Consider the following 15981-nt stretch of genomic DNA (forward strand, 5'->3'; position numbering starts at 1 on the left):
AGAGAATATGAAAATGAGACTAAATGGGTTGCCTTTCTGTAGGCTTTCTCCTTTCCCCCTGTACTGCTGTCTTATCTGGGTCCTCAGCTATGGGATGGTACAGCCCACATCAGGGTGGACTGCTCCCTTTACTCAGCCACCCCTGGGGCCGCCCTCACAGATACACAGAGGTGTGCCTCAGTAATCTCCTGGGTACTTCTCAATCTACCGAGCGGACAAACAAGATGATCCATCCCATATTCCTTGCTATGGCTTTCTTCCTATCCTTGTGTTTCTTATTCTTAGAGTTTGTTGAGCTTTCTGTGTTTGTGCATTTACCATTTTTATTATTTGTTTTGAAACAGTGTCTCACTTGTAGCCCAGGGCAGATCTAGAACTCACTATGTAGCCCAGGCTAGCCATGAACTTATAGAATCCTGCCTTATTTGCCTAAATCCTAGAATTATAAGCATGGGCCCTCAATTTGGCTTTGATTTTGTGATATTTGGAAAATTTTTGTGATTATTTATGCAAATTTTTTCTCAACTTAGCCCTGTCTTTAGAGACACCAGCTATCAGTGTATTCGGTCATCTGAATTTGCCCCAGGGCTCACGGCTCCTCTGTTTGTTTCTGTAGTTTATGCTAAACATTACCTATTGCTATGTCTTTCTAATACAAAGTCTCGGTCCTCATTTACTGCATCTCAGATGTTATTGTCATGTCTTTTGGTAATACTCTGGAGATGCACATGTGAGTCATTGATTAGAATTTGTTAAATTGAAAGTTTTGTATTTTAAGAGATTTTTAAAATTACTTATTAGTGTGGTGTGTGTATTGTGTGTGCGCACATACGTACATAGAGGTCAATGTGTGTGTGTAGAGGTCAGACGCCAAATCTGCAGGAGTTGGCTCTCTCCTACTGTGTAGGTTCTAGGAATTGAACTCAGGTCATCAGGATTTGTGGCAAGCACCTCTACCCACTGTCATCTCGCTAGACCAAAAGATGTGTGTTTGTTTTGTTTTCTATTTTTTTCCAAAATGAAAATGAGAGAATCCATACCATTTACTGGAAAGCTCACTAATATGGAAGGTGGGAATCCCTGGGGGGGGGTGGGGTCAGGAGGAAGCAAATGTACTGAACAAGTCCCACACACCTTTAAAAATGGCACACACACGGCCTAGAAGATCTGGGGGCGGTGGTGAAATAGTTCATGTGGCACCGGCGTGTGCTTCTTTCGTGCCTGCTTCTCCAAGTGAGCACTGCCTGCTGGCTGAATGGATGGGAACATAAATGGGCGGGACTTCACACGCTACAGGACTGCCAGAGTCTTGCTGGTCTTCCCTGTAATTGGTCTGTTTAGCCCTATTTCCCAGGCCCGGCAGCCGTCATCTTCAGTTCAGCTATGCCTGCTGCATAGAGAGCACATCAGGCTTGCTATCAACTGGTAAAAAAAAATATGATATTCTTAACTATTGAGGGTTCTTTCAAAAGAACTGTCCAAACCACATGTATTTAAAAGTCAGTACAGAAAACTACCTTATCTAAGGGATGAGTTTGAGAATGGAACAGTCATTCTCTTAACCTTTGCGAAGTGATACAGAGCATCAAGTCCAAAGTCATGTGAGCATGCCTCTGCTCATCACTTAAAAAGCACACAGCACGGCTGAGTTTCACCAGGATGGAGCTAGTCAGACCAAGCTTAGCCTTTGGCATCTAAAGAGGAAAGCATAGCGTTTCTAAGTAGTTTATTTTGAGAAATTCTGGGAAATGACCACAAAAAGTACATCAAAATACTGGGACTAGTTTTTAACAATCTGAAAATTTCGAATTCCAGAATTGCCTGTTTTAAAACTAACTTGCAAACAAGCTAAGACAAAAACAACATGGATGCGCATGGCAACGCTAAGTCAGCTCACTCTTGTCACGCCGCCTGCAGGACAAGGTAGGTAAGGTTTGTTTTAGTAAAGGGTTTTGTTTTTCTTGTTTTTTGCCTGTTAACAACAACAACACAGTAACAACAGCCACCTTAGAGCAGAGGATGCATTGGAAAGTCATTCTCAGGTGTCAGAGGCCTGCCACCTCCCTGTCCTCACTGCACCCAGTGGAAGGAACGTGCAGTACTGGGCTGGCCCTGCACCTCTGCTCATCGCCTGCTGGCTCGGGAGTCGCGTTTGTCCCGGGAGGCCCGCTTCCTTGGGGGTGAGCTGCGCCCTGAGTGCAGGCTGCGCTTAGAGGAATGGCTTCTGTGCTTCTTTGAGTTTGTTTCTTTCTGGTCTTGGCTTTGGCCAGGTTCCTTGCTGCCCTCTTTTTGTTCGTGGTCTTGCTCTTTATGGGAGGGCAATGTGTTCTTAATTGTGTTAATTAGGAATCTTTTATTTGTACCAGCGAGAGGACACTTCATCCTGTGGAGGACAAGAGGGAGGAACAAACCATCATAAACAAGAGCGGTACATTCCCTCCCAACTATCCAGATCAGTACAAAAAAATTCAGCTCCCAAAGAACCAAGGTTCTGTGTTGGTTCAGCTTTCCTTGCCACGCAGTGCTGGGGCAGGAGGACCGCCATGAATCTGAGGTCAGCCTGAGACACATGACAATTCAAGTACCAGGTTGAACTGTTAGGGTGCTACATACAGCAGGACCCTGGGAAGATGGTGCAGTGGCCCTGTGCCTGAGCATTGTCGTGTCACCTCAGGAGATTCAGACACCACGGCGGCAGAGTCAGTCCTCACACCACAGCTTGGGCACTGCAGAATCGGGGAAAACTGGCTGCATTCTAGGCGGCTAGTGACCAGAACCAGGGAAGCAACCGCAGCTGGAAGTACATCATTGTACTCGGAGCTGAGGTTCCTCCATCCGGCAGAAATGAACAGAGGCACACATAGCTAAGGATGGCTGGCTACTCAGGGACACAGGCCAGTCACAGCAGGGGCAGTGTCGGGGCAGAAGCATCGGCTGGCTCTGAGGTGCGTACAGTATGACAAGCACCGGGGACTGGTGAGTCACAATTATTTTTATGGCAGACAAATGCCTTGGACGTGAAGACAGGCTGTGTGTGGCACAGTTCACTGCCCCCTGGCGTAGACAAATCCATCCCCACACCCGCAACTGACTGGCAGTCCATCTGCTCCACAAAAACCCTTCACACTACGGAGGCTACAAGACTAGAATGACATCTCTGGAAAGACAGACCGCAAGTCCTCGGTGCAGAGGTGATAGTTATCTTGATGCTATAGTTGATTACAACTCATATGAATGCCACCACAGCTACCATGATCACCCATGGGAGTGCAGTTTACAGTCTGGTAATCAAACGCCTCAGCATGTGGCCCTCTGAGATACGATACTCCTTAGTTACCTTTCATACGACACTCCTGAAGCTTACTGTGCCCAACACTGTACCTAAAAGTGATGTGAAATAGTGGGTGCATATGTGCAAATATATGTGTGTGTGTGTTTATTCATTTTCAAAATCCAAGTCCCTTTCGTCTGCGGGATATTACATTTGGCCTGTGTGACAAAGACAAACCAGGCTATCAGTCGGTGCATCTCCGCTATGTGGGAAAATACTGAACAGAAGCAGGTAGGCACACACAGGTTTCCAGCGCCCAGCACACCCTTTGTCCAGACTATGATCCCACAGGAGTCCACGCAGAGCCAATAGGTGCTGCACCACAGAGCATCATCAGGCAGTAAGAAAAGAGTGGTGGCTTGGCACGGGAGCAGACAGTGTGAGGCTTCAGCCTCTCACCAGAAAGTCGGGTGGGGTGGGGGAGGGAGTAAGGTCTCAGGAAACTTCTCTGGGCCCCATGATCTTGAAGAATAAAGAAAGTATAAAGGTTTGGATCTCTGCTGTCCTAAAATAAATACTGCAAAGGGTGGTATTTCTGTGACAAAGGCACACCCTACCAGCCTCCTCACTGAACTGGGATCACCTCTGTTGTCTATCCACAACCAGTGCATGCCCAGCTGCCTGGACTACCTATGGCAAGCAGCAAGTCCAAATGGATCTGGAAAACTGCATGTCTGCATAGAAACTGGGGAAGTGATTTGCTTTCCAGTAATCAACCATTCTCAGCAGTGCTGGGAATCTCGCTGAGCTGTGTGTGAGAGGTCCTGGGTCAACTCCCAGCACTTGCAAGTAGAAAGCAGACAGCATAAAAAGCAGCATCATAATGCAGATGTTCTCCTCTCTGTCTCCAGACTGACCCCAACCCCTTTAGGAAAGCACCCAGCATTTACTGTAACACAACCGTGTTAAGAAACTACATGAAGCTGCTGTTCCATGGACCTTTGAACTGCTGGTTCTTCCCCTTGGGCATCAGACATGGGAAGGACCCTGGGCTGCTGAGAAGCTAAAGTGAATGGAGCCAGAACAAAAACGGCTTTGCAGACAAGGAAGCTAGGCGGGCACAAATGTGTGTGTGCGCGGAAACACATCCAAGGCCATGCACAGCACCAAATGGTCCTTTTCTGTAGAAAATAAAAATGGCGTCCCACCCCCACTTCTCTAGTTCAGCAGCCTCTGGTGCCTGCTCAAGTTCCTAGGATCATTCTTAAGGAATAATCCCAAAGTAAGCAATCCCACCCAAGTCCTATTTTAAAAATTTAAAACCATTCTGGGTAAATACAGCCTTTCTATGCACTCTGGAAAACAAACCATGGTTTATAAGTGAGTAGTAACTGACTCTCTGTTCCTTTACGATCTGTGCAGAGAGCCATTCTCTGCTCTCCAGGCAAGACCTGGTGTCTGCACACCCAGCCAGGCCACTGCAGTGCAGAAGTGCTGGCTGTCCCTGACCTAGGTGCAAGGCCATTTGAGAATTTGCCTAGCAAGTAGTTACAATTCTTTTTAATAACTAGGATTAGTGTTTTGTCAAACACATGTGTACTTTTAGAATCACCTGGGTGTGTGTTTTGAGTAACAAAGCCCAGATCCACTCCAAAATCCTAACGGTGGGACATAAATAAACATCAGCAGTTTTAAAGCTTGCCGGTGAGCCCAAATATGAAGATAAAGTTGGAAACACACCAAATTTATTTGACTTGGCAGGTGAAATGCTTGCTATACAAGATTGACAGCATAGATCCCCAGAACCAGGTAAGGGCGGAAGCAGAGAACTGCTCCACACAGCTGTGCCCTGACCTCCACGAGTGGGCCCAAACTCACTCACACATTAATAATTTAAAACAGCAAAACCATTATCAAGACTAAAAATCTACCACAAATTTTCTTGGTATCTTCAAATATCTTCCCTATTTATTTTCTTTTTTAGTAATGTGTATGCATGTCTGTGTACCTGCAAAGGCATGCAGTGTTCACAGAAGCCAGAACAGGGGATCAGAGTGCTTGAAGCTGGAGTTACTGGTGGTTAGGAGCCACTCAGTGTTGGTGCTGGGAATCAAACTGGGATCCTCTGCAAAAGCAGCCATACTTTTAACAGCTGAGCCATCTTCTCACTCCCTCATATGTCTTTAAAAAGGGGCAGGGGGCAAGCCCAGTTGTGTACACATGCATACAGAGGCCAGGTGACAACCTTAGTTGTCATTTTCTGAATGCTGTCCACCTCCTTTCAGACAAGGTCTCACTGGCTGCAACTCAGCACGTAGACGAAGCTGGCCAGCCAGGAAAGCCTATCTCTACTCCCAGCCCACTGCCAAACCCAACAGCTATTCCTGGGTTCTAAGGTCTGAACTCAGGTCCTCAAGCGTGCAATGCAAGGGCCTGTACATCTGAGCTTGTCCATCTCCTAGCCCTGAATTGTCTTTTAATAGTTGCTTTAGTTTTCATGTGTGTAAGTGCTCTGTCCGTATGTGTGTCTGTGCACTATGTGTGTGCTTGGTGCCCGAGAGACCAGAAGTGTGCACTGGATCCCCTGAACTGGAGGTAGGGTTGTGAGTTAGCTGCCATGTGGGTGCTGGGAACTGAACCTGGGTCCTCTGGAAAAGCAGTCAGTGCTCTTAACCACTGAGCAATCTCCAACCCCCAATAGTCATTTTAGACAAAGATTCTGGTTGTGGGATATTTTGATAGCACTGTGATGCTCCCAAGACTGCCAATAAAGTTTGCTTTGAATCAGAGGGTGGAGCTAGCTACTAGTTGACCAAAATTAGCCATAGAAGTTTTGGAGAACAAAGGACAGATAGAGACACAGGAAGCAGTAGTGCAGGGCTTAGAGAGAAACACAGTCTTTTTGGATTGAGGAAGAGAGAAATGGATGGTCACTTCTACACTGCTTCTCTGATCATTCAGGTTCTTACCCCAATATCTAACTCCAGTTTTTATTGATAAAGAATAACTAGATAAATGTTTCAGAGCCTAACAAAGTATTGTTCGATATGCTTCAAATCTATTAATTCACAGGATTCTTCTTTTCCTTGTAATCCACTTGCTAAAGGCACTGCATCCTTGACCTGTGAAACTGTACATCTTGGATGCTGTGATTACAGCCTTTAGAGATGGACTAGATCCTGGCTCAGTGTCTTGACTAGGGTGTGTATGTGTATTCTTTTTATTGTAGCTTTTTTGTGAAGAATCACTGATGTGAGGGCTGTTGCTGTGGCTCAGGAAAAGAGAGTGTACCTAGCATTGTGTAAGGCCACACACAGGCTCTATCCCCAGCACCAGTCATCAGTCATCACTAATACAGTTGGCTACGGCACAAGAGCAGAAAGTGACACAAGCTACAGTTATCCAAAAGGGAACTGCAATTGAGAAAGTGCCTCTCCGGGTAGGACTGGCCTGCAGGACATTGTCTTGATGGATGACTGATGTGGAAGGGCCCTGCACACTGTGCCACTCCTGGGCTGGAGGTCCTGGCTTCTATATGAAAGCAGGCCGAGCAAGCCAGTAAGCAGCAACCTCCATGGCCTCTGCACCGGCTCCTGCCCTGATTTCTATGGGACTGTGACCTGAGAGCTGTATGTGTATGTGCACCATGTACAAGTCTGGTGCCTATTAGACCAGAAGAGGGTACCAAGTTACCTCCTCCCCATAAATGGCATTTCGGGTGTTTGTGAGCCACTGTGAGGGTGCTGGGAACCCAGGTCTGGAAGAACAGTGCTCCTAACCACTACTCCTCTCCAGTCCTCAAATTTATCTACTCAAGTGACAAGTTTTCTGGGCTTTGACAAATGCAAGGAATTAGATTCTATCCACAGTCAAAACACAGAGCATTCTGTAGGTCTTCCTCTAGCCCTCTATCTCCCAACAACTGGTGATCTATTCTGTGTTCCTAGTTTGGGGTCTCTATAAAGCCAAGCAAATAGAACCATACTTTGTTACGTTGTGTGTCTCCTGAGATTCATCCAGGCAGTTTATTTATCTTAATCATTCTGTTTCTCCAAACTCTTGGGCAGTGTGGGTTTAGGGGTACAACCACAATTTGCTCATTCATACATGAAGTGACAGCCATTTTGATGGTTTACAGCTTGGGGCTTGTGATAGTCTGAAAGAAAATGGCCCCCCAAAGGAGTTGTTTTGTTGGAGGAAGTGTGTCACTGTGGGGGTGGGCTTTGAGGTCTTTGCTCAAGCTTCTCTCAGCATGACAGTCAATTGACTTCCTGTGGCCTTTAAGATGTAGGCCTCTCAGCTATTCTCCCAGCAGCACCAAGCATGCCTGCATGCTGCATGCTCCCCACCATGATGATAATGGACTGAACCTGTGATATTTATTTCTTTATTTATTAAAGATTTCTTAATCTCCTCCCCACCACCGCCTCCCATTTCCCTCCCCCTCCCTCATCAGCTCGAAGAGCAATCAGGGTTCCCTGCCCTGTGGGAAGTCCAAGGACCACCCACCTCCATCCAGGTCTAGTAAGGTGAGCATCCAAACTGCCTAGGCGCCCACAAAGCCAGTATGTGCAGTAGGATAAAAAACCCATTGCCATTGTTCTTGAGTTCTCAGTAGTCCTCATTGTCCACTATGTTCAGCGAGTCCAGTTTTATCCCATGCTTTTTCAGACCCAGGCCAGGTGGCCTTGGTGAGTTCCCAATAGAACATCCCCATTGTCTCAGTGTGTGGGTGCACCCCTTGTGGTCCTGAGTTCCTTGCTCGTGCTCTCTCTCCTTCTGCTCCTGATTTGGACCTTGAGATTTCTGTCCGGTGCTCCAATGTGGGTCTCTGTCTCTGTCTCCTTTCATCGCCTGATGAAGGTTAATATTCAGGAGGATGCCTATATGTTTTTCTTTGGGTTCACCTTCTTATTTAGCTTCTCTAGGATGAACCTGTGATATTTCTTACACACTGTCTTAGTCAGTGCTATTATTGCTAAGATAAAACACCATAAGCAAAAGTAAGTTGGGTAGGAAAGGGTTTATTTGGCTTACACTTCCACATAACAATTCTTCATCAAAGGAAGTCAGGACAGGAAGTCAAGCAGATGCAGAGTCATGGAGGTGTGCTGCTTACTGGCTTGTTCTTCATGACTTGCTCTGCCTGCTTTCTTATAGAACTCAGGACCACTAGCTCAGGGGTGGCACCATGTAGTAATTAGAGTGGCGGGGCTGCGTTCCCAGCACCCCGGCTGCCTGCCTGGCTAGCTTATGCCCGAAATAACAACACACAAACTGTATTCATTTAATCACTGCTTGGCCCATGTCTATCTAGCCTCTTCTAGGCTAATTCTCGCACCTGGACTAGCCCATTTCTAATATTCTATGTAGCACAGCTAGGTGCGCTTACCGGGAAGATTCTAGCTTAAGTCCATCCTGGGTTGGAGTTTCATCGCGTGCATCTTCCTGGGAGCGGGGAGCATGGCGTCTCTCTGAGGCGTCTGCTCCCGAGAGGAGAGCTGTCGAGTCTGAGCTCATTTCCTCTTCCTCCTGGCATTCTGCTCTGTTTACTCCACCCATGTCCTAACCAATAAAACGGGCCAAGGCAGTTCCTTTATTAGCCAATGACCCTCCTCCATCAGCACCACCTACAGTGGACTGGGCCCTCCTCTATTGATCATTAATTAAGAAAATGCCTTACGGGTTTGCCTACAGCCTGTTGCTGTAGAGGAATTTCCCAACTGAGGCTCCCTCCCTCCTCTTTGATGATTCTAGCTTGCGTCAACTTGACATAAAACCAGCCAGCACACAACCTTAAGGGTTTCAACATGTTTTAGGTGATTCAATCATTATACTTTCATATTTTTTGATCAAATTATTCTATCTTTGACTTCAAACTGGTTCCAGAGACTTCCCAACCTGATATTAGTCTTTGATAGTTTCTTTGCTTTCTGGCATGACAAGATTTTCCAGACCTTACAGTGTTTGTTCCTACGGAGTAAGAGTTTGGCTTGACCTAAAGGGAGGGCCGCCTTTGCCTTTAGCTTCTGGAAAGTAATCTACATCATACGTGATAGAAATGTCTTTGTTGAGGGTGGAGCTGGCCACACCTTTCAGTCTTAGGAGAGGGCTGGCCATACAAGAAAGATTAACTATGTTGACAGAAGGTGAGAGCTTTAGGTCATGTGATATGGGTGAACCTGGAAACTAAAAATCAACTACATAATCAACCAGTCAACCATGAAAACAATCAGTCAAATATGTTATCTATCAATCAATCAATCAACCAACCAACCACACCTACACAATGGGCCACAATAAAAACTTTGAACATCAACATTCATGGCCCTTCCTTGGCTGGCATCACTCAACCCTCTGATGAGGGGAAGGCAGCAGGTTCTGGTTCCAAAGGGGAGAGGCTAAGTGGCTTCCGGTGTTGAACCCTTCTAGATCCCCTGCTTCAGGTCTCATATCCTGCTTTACTTTCATCTGCATCCCTTCCCTGTAACAGCCTGAAACCACAAGTGTAACAGAGTCCAGCAACTCTGTGTTAGTGAACCTCTGAAGCCTGAAGGCATTTGGGTAATTTTGGTATGAGAAATGAAGGCTATTTTATGAGACTGTGACCTTCAATCCCGCAGTCCGGCTTATTCTGAGCACAGCTTCAAATGTGCAAGCAATGGTCCCTCTAGGGACCCCTGTGTCCTTTCGTGAGAAACAGGACTTTGGTAACAGGCTGGACCAGACCTCACTGCTAAAGGCTGGGCAGTCAGTATTTTTAGGGCTTTTCTGTGTTCCAGAACTTAAAAAAGAAAAAGTGTTATCTGAAAAGTCATGCAGTACAACTTCCTATGATATTTCTAATTCACATTTAGGCTGAGATTCAGTTTTTACATCTCTGGCTTTGACCTTTAATCTTATCCTACTATACAATGTTTACAGGAGAATACAGCAATTCTCTTCATTCTCAACTGACAGACTCAGAAGCCACTGATGTCCATGGTGTTAAGTATATCAGCATTATCATCAACACCACACGAAGGAAAAATAGTTCTTTTGTCTTCTAGAACTACAGTCAAATTTTAGACCACTTGAAATACTTCCTTTTTGTGTGCCTCTGGTCTAAGATACCCACTTAATGGTTTATTCCGGTCTATGTGCTTTATTTTGCTTGATTTTTTAGGAGTTAGGTATTTTTTCTCTATTTTGATTTAATTTATCTCTATATTTTATGAAAATTATGTGCATGGTTCTAAAAGCCAAATTTACAAAACAATGGGCTGGGATGTAGCTCAGTTGGCATAGTACTTGCCTAGTTGGCTTATATAAAACCCTAGGTTAAAGCCCCAGAGACACATGCCTGTAATGTTAGGACATAGGGGGTAGAGGCAGTAAAATCAAAATATTAAAGTCAAGGTGGTGGAGAGAAAGCTCAGGAGTTATGAGCACACACTGTTCTTGTAGCGAAGACCACAGTTTGATTCCCAGCACCCACAAGGCAGCTTACCACAGCAGTCCCAAGGCTGGCCAAAGGGCACCTGAACATACATATGCACACACACAAAGTGAAAAAATTAAACCTTAAAAAAATTTCAGAGTCATTCTTGGCCATACAAGGAGCTTGAGGTGGAGAAGGGAGAAGCTCCCAGGGGATAGCCCCAGCCCATATACACATGGGCAGCACTAACTAGACCTAGTGAGTTATTTAACAGAGAGAGAGAGAGAGAGAGAGAGAGAGAGAGAGAGAGAGAGAGAGAGAGAAAGAGAGAGAGAAGTTGGGAGAGGGAACATGAGGTGGGTTATGGGGGAGTTGGAAAGGGAAAATTAGAGACAGATATGATTATATTTCATTGTATACATGTATGAAAATCTCAAAAAGAAGAAATAATACAAAGGGGAACAAAACACGAAACGAGATGTAAAGGAAACTCATACTTCTGTTCTTACCCGTGTTCCACTGTGGTGAGCTGTTACTGTAGAAAGGACCCAGCACCAGCACATTTACAGAGCAGCTACTGGACGCCGTACTGAAGGATGCCTGACGGACTAGAATTGGGTCTTACGGTTCAATTCTTCTGCTGCTCATATTATTTTACATTTTATTTATTGTGTGTGCAAGTAGAGGTCAGAGGACTACTTGAGGAAATGACTTCTCTCCTTCCACCATGTGGGTCCCTAAGATCAAACTAAGGTTGGCAGGCAAGAAGTCCTTTACCCACTGAGCCATCGCGCCCACTCCCTATTATTACATTTGGACAACTCTAGTCTGCATAGAGACTCCAAGGGTAGATGTTGGTTCTGCTGACCAAACCAATGATGGTCACAGGATTAACACTGCTATCTGGGCCCAGAGGTATCTCCAGATCTTGGGGCGCCTTGTGAACCAGATCGATGCTATAAGCCCATCACACATTCTCTAAACATCCCCAGCGCCCACTGTGCTTATCCCCCAAGCGTTCTTATCTTACACTGGGATTTCCACAGCACCCAAGACTTTGCAACCTCTATGCACATTCTGGCATCTCCAGTCAAGACTTACAGGCTGGTATCATCCTTGTGGCAATCCTCCTGCCTCAGCTTCCTGTTTTGTTTTGTTTTTTAAGTTTTAAGAAGGCTTTCTCAAGAACTTACCAGCCCATTGGTCCCATCGTCTCTGCTCTGGTTTTCCCACGCTTGGCCTCCTTTAGCAACTCTTCTATGGCTTTCCTGTGGGGAAAAGGGAAGATTTCTGAAAAGCAGCCATCAACGCATTTCTGGAAATCATTATGCATGAACAGAACCTTGCTGGGACCACGATCTAAAAATGACTAATAGTCTCCAATACAACGGAAACAGAAACTTCTCTCTCTCTCTCCCTGTGTGTGTATGCATGCATGTATGTGTGCGTGTGTATGTGTGTGTTGCTGTAGATCAAAGGCCTCACATGCTAGGCAAGCACTCTACCCTAGAGCTACATCTCCAGCCTGAAAAAAAAAAGTGTTTTATGGGGAATAGTGGTGGGGACAAACTGGAAATTGCAATATAAATTATTAAATCATATATCCTTAATAAAGAAATCTGTCTTGTCTCAATTTGAAAAATAACCAAAAGATGTGAATTGCCAGATGAATGTGTGTGTGCATTCGAAATTTTCATACTAGTAAAAATCGACAATCTGAGGCTATAGTGCAGAGCCAGAGCATAAACTGCCAAGTGCTAGGTTTGATCCCGAGCACTGTTCTTACACACGTGCGCGCACACGCGCGCACACACACACACACACACAACTGTCAAGCCAGGTGTGTGGAAGGTGGCTGTGAGTTTGGGGCCAGCCCGGCTACAATGAGACTGTGTCTCAGAAAACTAAAACAACAACAGAGACCACAAAACTAAACAAGCCTGTAATGTCAGTTGAGCCAACAATGGCAATCATTTCTGTGCATCATTGAGGGTGTACTCTTCTTCACACATGAAAAAAGAAAAAAGGTGAGGGGGCTGGGCATGGTAGCATACATCTTTAATCTCAGCACCAGCTGGTATACATGGGGAGTTCTACATTGGCCTGCACTCACTTTAACCTCAGAAACAATACTACTATGTCTGCTATGATGGCAGCCTGGCCTCTTCACTAAAGAGAGGACTGCAGTGTCAGAATCATCTCACACCCAAAGTCAAATCACTTCGTTTTGAGATAACTTGGTCTGTTTTTCTTTTAAAAAAATTGAACATTGATTTGTGTGTGCATGCGCACACATGTGTGCTAGTAACCTAGTAATGATCAGAGGACAACTTGTGGGAGTTGGTTCTCTCCTCCCACCATGTGGGTTCTGGGGATCCAACTCAGAGCAGGTTTGGTAGGCCTTCCTCACTGAGCCATCTCACTGGCCCCTCCCCATTCCTTGAGTTAGAATGATGTCAGTCTATGCAGTAGTAAGTATTTAAGGCAACTAACACGAAGAACCAAAAAATAAAGAACAAAGGAAAAAGAGAATTTACAAGAACTCAAGTTGGAGCAGCTATATCTCAAATAGCTCAGAACTATGTTAGCTGACCTGCAGACACCCAGGGCTGAGGGACAGCAAGAACACAGGCTACACACAGCACTTTCCCTGCTTGTACCTTTGATCAGCTAACTAGAAAGTAAAGGATATGTCACAGGGCAGATGGAAAAACAGGTTCAGATAAACGATGTGTTCAAACAAGCAAGGCTTAGTGACAAAACACAGGCGTCTTAGGGAAGTGGCAGAAACTGAATCACTCACGCACACTGTGAGGAGCGTGCTGCGAGAGGAGTTTCGCTGTAGCCATCTGCCTTTCTTCCCAGGTGAAGAGGAAGTGGACAATCGCTACATCTTCCAAAAAGGCTGGACAGGGGGAGGGGAACTGGGTGTCCTGGCTCATGACTGGAATCCCAGCACAATTCTAAGGCAAGTACTAGACTGCCTGGGCTACAGAGAGAGGTCCTGTCTTGAACAAACACAAAACCATGAGCAGATGATTGGATTTCCAGAGAACAGCTGCAAACAGCTGCCCACAGCTACTGACAAGCCAGCAGTGAGAGGTTGTTTAGTGACAAGGTTGTGTGGATCTGTAGAAACAAGACAGAGTATGGGTTCTTCATGATGTACTGTCTAAAAACAGACAAAGAAATTCAGGATATTTGAACTTAATTTCAGAAAACCATTCAATTATCTGTTAGCAGCCAAGGAGGAAAGTTTACATGTAGGAAGTTTGGAAGATGGGGGGGGGGGGGGCTCAACTGGAACACTGAGGTAATTTGCAAAGTGAAAAGAATTATTCAGAGATACAAGATGAAGGTCTGGGCATGGTGATATGTGCCTGAGGCCCCAGTATTCAGGAGACTGAGAAAGGAAGTTCCATTCCACGAGTGTGAGGCCAGCTTGGGAAACATAATAAATCTCTGCCTTAAAAACACCTTTAATTCCAGTATTAGGTAGGCAGAGGCAGGCAAATATCTTTGAGTTTGAGGCTAGCCTGGTCAACAGAGCAAGTTCCAGGACAGGCAGGGCTACACAAAGAAACCTTGTCTCAAGAAACCAAAACCAAACTAAACAAACAAACAAACAAAAAAACCCACAGGAACAAATAAATAAAGCACACACCTGTAATCTCAGAATTTGAGAGGTAGAGGCAGAAGGATCAGGAGTTCAAGGCCATCCTCTGCTATGAGGCCATATATAAGACCCCCAACTCATAATCCCCTAAAATGACCAAAAAATGGAGGCACAAAATAATTTCTGTAAGTTGTATTATATTTAATCATTAGTTGGTAAATACTACAGATTCCAAGGTAAGCCAGGCCTTTCCCTGCAAAGGCTATCAGGGGGTACTGCAAAGGGAGACGGACACACGAGCTCTACAGCTGAATGTAGTGTGCACTTAGGAAAAGGAGGCAAGAGAACCAGGAGCTCACTTTGTAGGCTCTTCCTGTAGTCCTTGCTGCCCTGAGCTCCTTTTGTAAAGCAGGCTGTTCTCAAGAGATCTCCCTGCCTCTGGCTCCTGAGTGCTGGGATAATAGGTATATATGCCACTGTGGCATACTTAGTTTTGAAAATACTTGTGTCATGAATTTGAATGGTGTACTATTGAAATCCTTTCATTTCATGTCCATATGGCCCAAAGAGAAAGAAGAAAAGTACTATTTAATCAATGCAGAAAAACCAAACAGAAATGGAGAGAGGGCTGCTTTGTGTGATGATGATGATTGTCTCAGCTGCCTCACAAGGTGATTAAGAGGTGGGTATTTCATTTGGATCAAACTGTTCTGGATTTCACAGGAAATATGAAGGCAATTTTTTTTACCTTCCTCGGGTCAGGGGACTCACCTCTTACAGCTGAGCTCTCCCTGAGCCTGGGGTGTGTGTGTGTGTGTGTGTGTGTGTGTGTGTATTCTCAGTTTGATATGAGCGATTTGAATTGGGACATGGAAAAATACAAAATTCACAAGAACTAAAATACCTCAGGAAAAACCTGACTGAACAATGGGGGCAGGACCCAAAAAGACACTTCCCTAAGAAAACATGAGAGCTAGGAAGACAGCTCAGCTGGGAGAGTGTTTGCCAGCAAATATGAGGACTGGAGTTTGGATCCCAGCACTATGTGAAGAGCCAGGCTGCTTGTGCTGTTTGGGGCAGGTTATGCAACCTTTTGGGGTTGCAGCTTGCTGGAGGAAGTATATCACTGAAGGCCCCACTTCTTGTTCTCTCTCCCCCCTCCCCACTTTCTGTGATCTCTCATCTTTCTGAGTGATGTGGGAGGTGATGTATACTGTGAATATGTTTTATTGCCACTGGTTAATAAAAAAGCTGCTTTCTGCCAAAGACTTAACAGAGTAAAGCCAGTCTGAAAGAGATACATAGAGAGAGTAGGTAGAGTCAGTGAGAAGCCATGTAGCCGCCACCAGGGACAGATGCCTCTGCTGGAGCCCGCTGAAACTTTGCTGGTAGGCCACTACCTTGTGGTGATACACAAATTAATGGAAATGGGTTAGTTTAGGATATAAGAGCTAGCTAGCAATGCACTTAAGCTATTGGCCAAGCAGTGTTTTAATTAATATAGTTTCTGAGTAAATATATATTTCTGGTCTGGGCATCCAGGAACAAACGAGTAGCCTCCACCCACACCTGGGTCTGTCACCATACCTTTTCCACCATTATAGACATTTAACCTTCTTGAACAGGAGCCAAAATAAATTCTTCACAGTACCAGAAAAGTAACCAATACATTCA

The 15981-nt window shown here is 45.3% G+C and overlaps 1 protein-coding gene across 1 annotated transcript in view; it reads right to left on the reverse strand.

The window, feature by feature from the left end:
- Nucleotides 1–1711: 1711 nt before the first annotated feature.
- LOC142849726 (protein POLR1D-like) overlaps nt 1712–15981 on the reverse strand; it is a 35794-nt gene continuing 21524 nt past the window's right edge. Inside the window, exons 2-3 of the mRNA XM_075972295.1 lie at nt 11885–11959; nt 1712–2383 (exon numbers count right to left, since the gene is read on the reverse strand). Of these exons, the coding sequence (XP_075828410.1) occupies nt 2125–2383; nt 11885–11959 (334 nt within the window). The 3' untranslated portion in view covers nt 1712–2124. The remainder of the gene's footprint in view (nt 2384–11884; nt 11960–15981) is intronic.

This window comes from Microtus pennsylvanicus, chromosome 1 (assembly GCF_037038515.1).
Source record: "Microtus pennsylvanicus isolate mMicPen1 chromosome 1, mMicPen1.hap1, whole genome shotgun sequence".
Lineage (NCBI taxonomy): Eukaryota > Metazoa > Chordata > Mammalia > Rodentia > Cricetidae > Microtus > Microtus pennsylvanicus.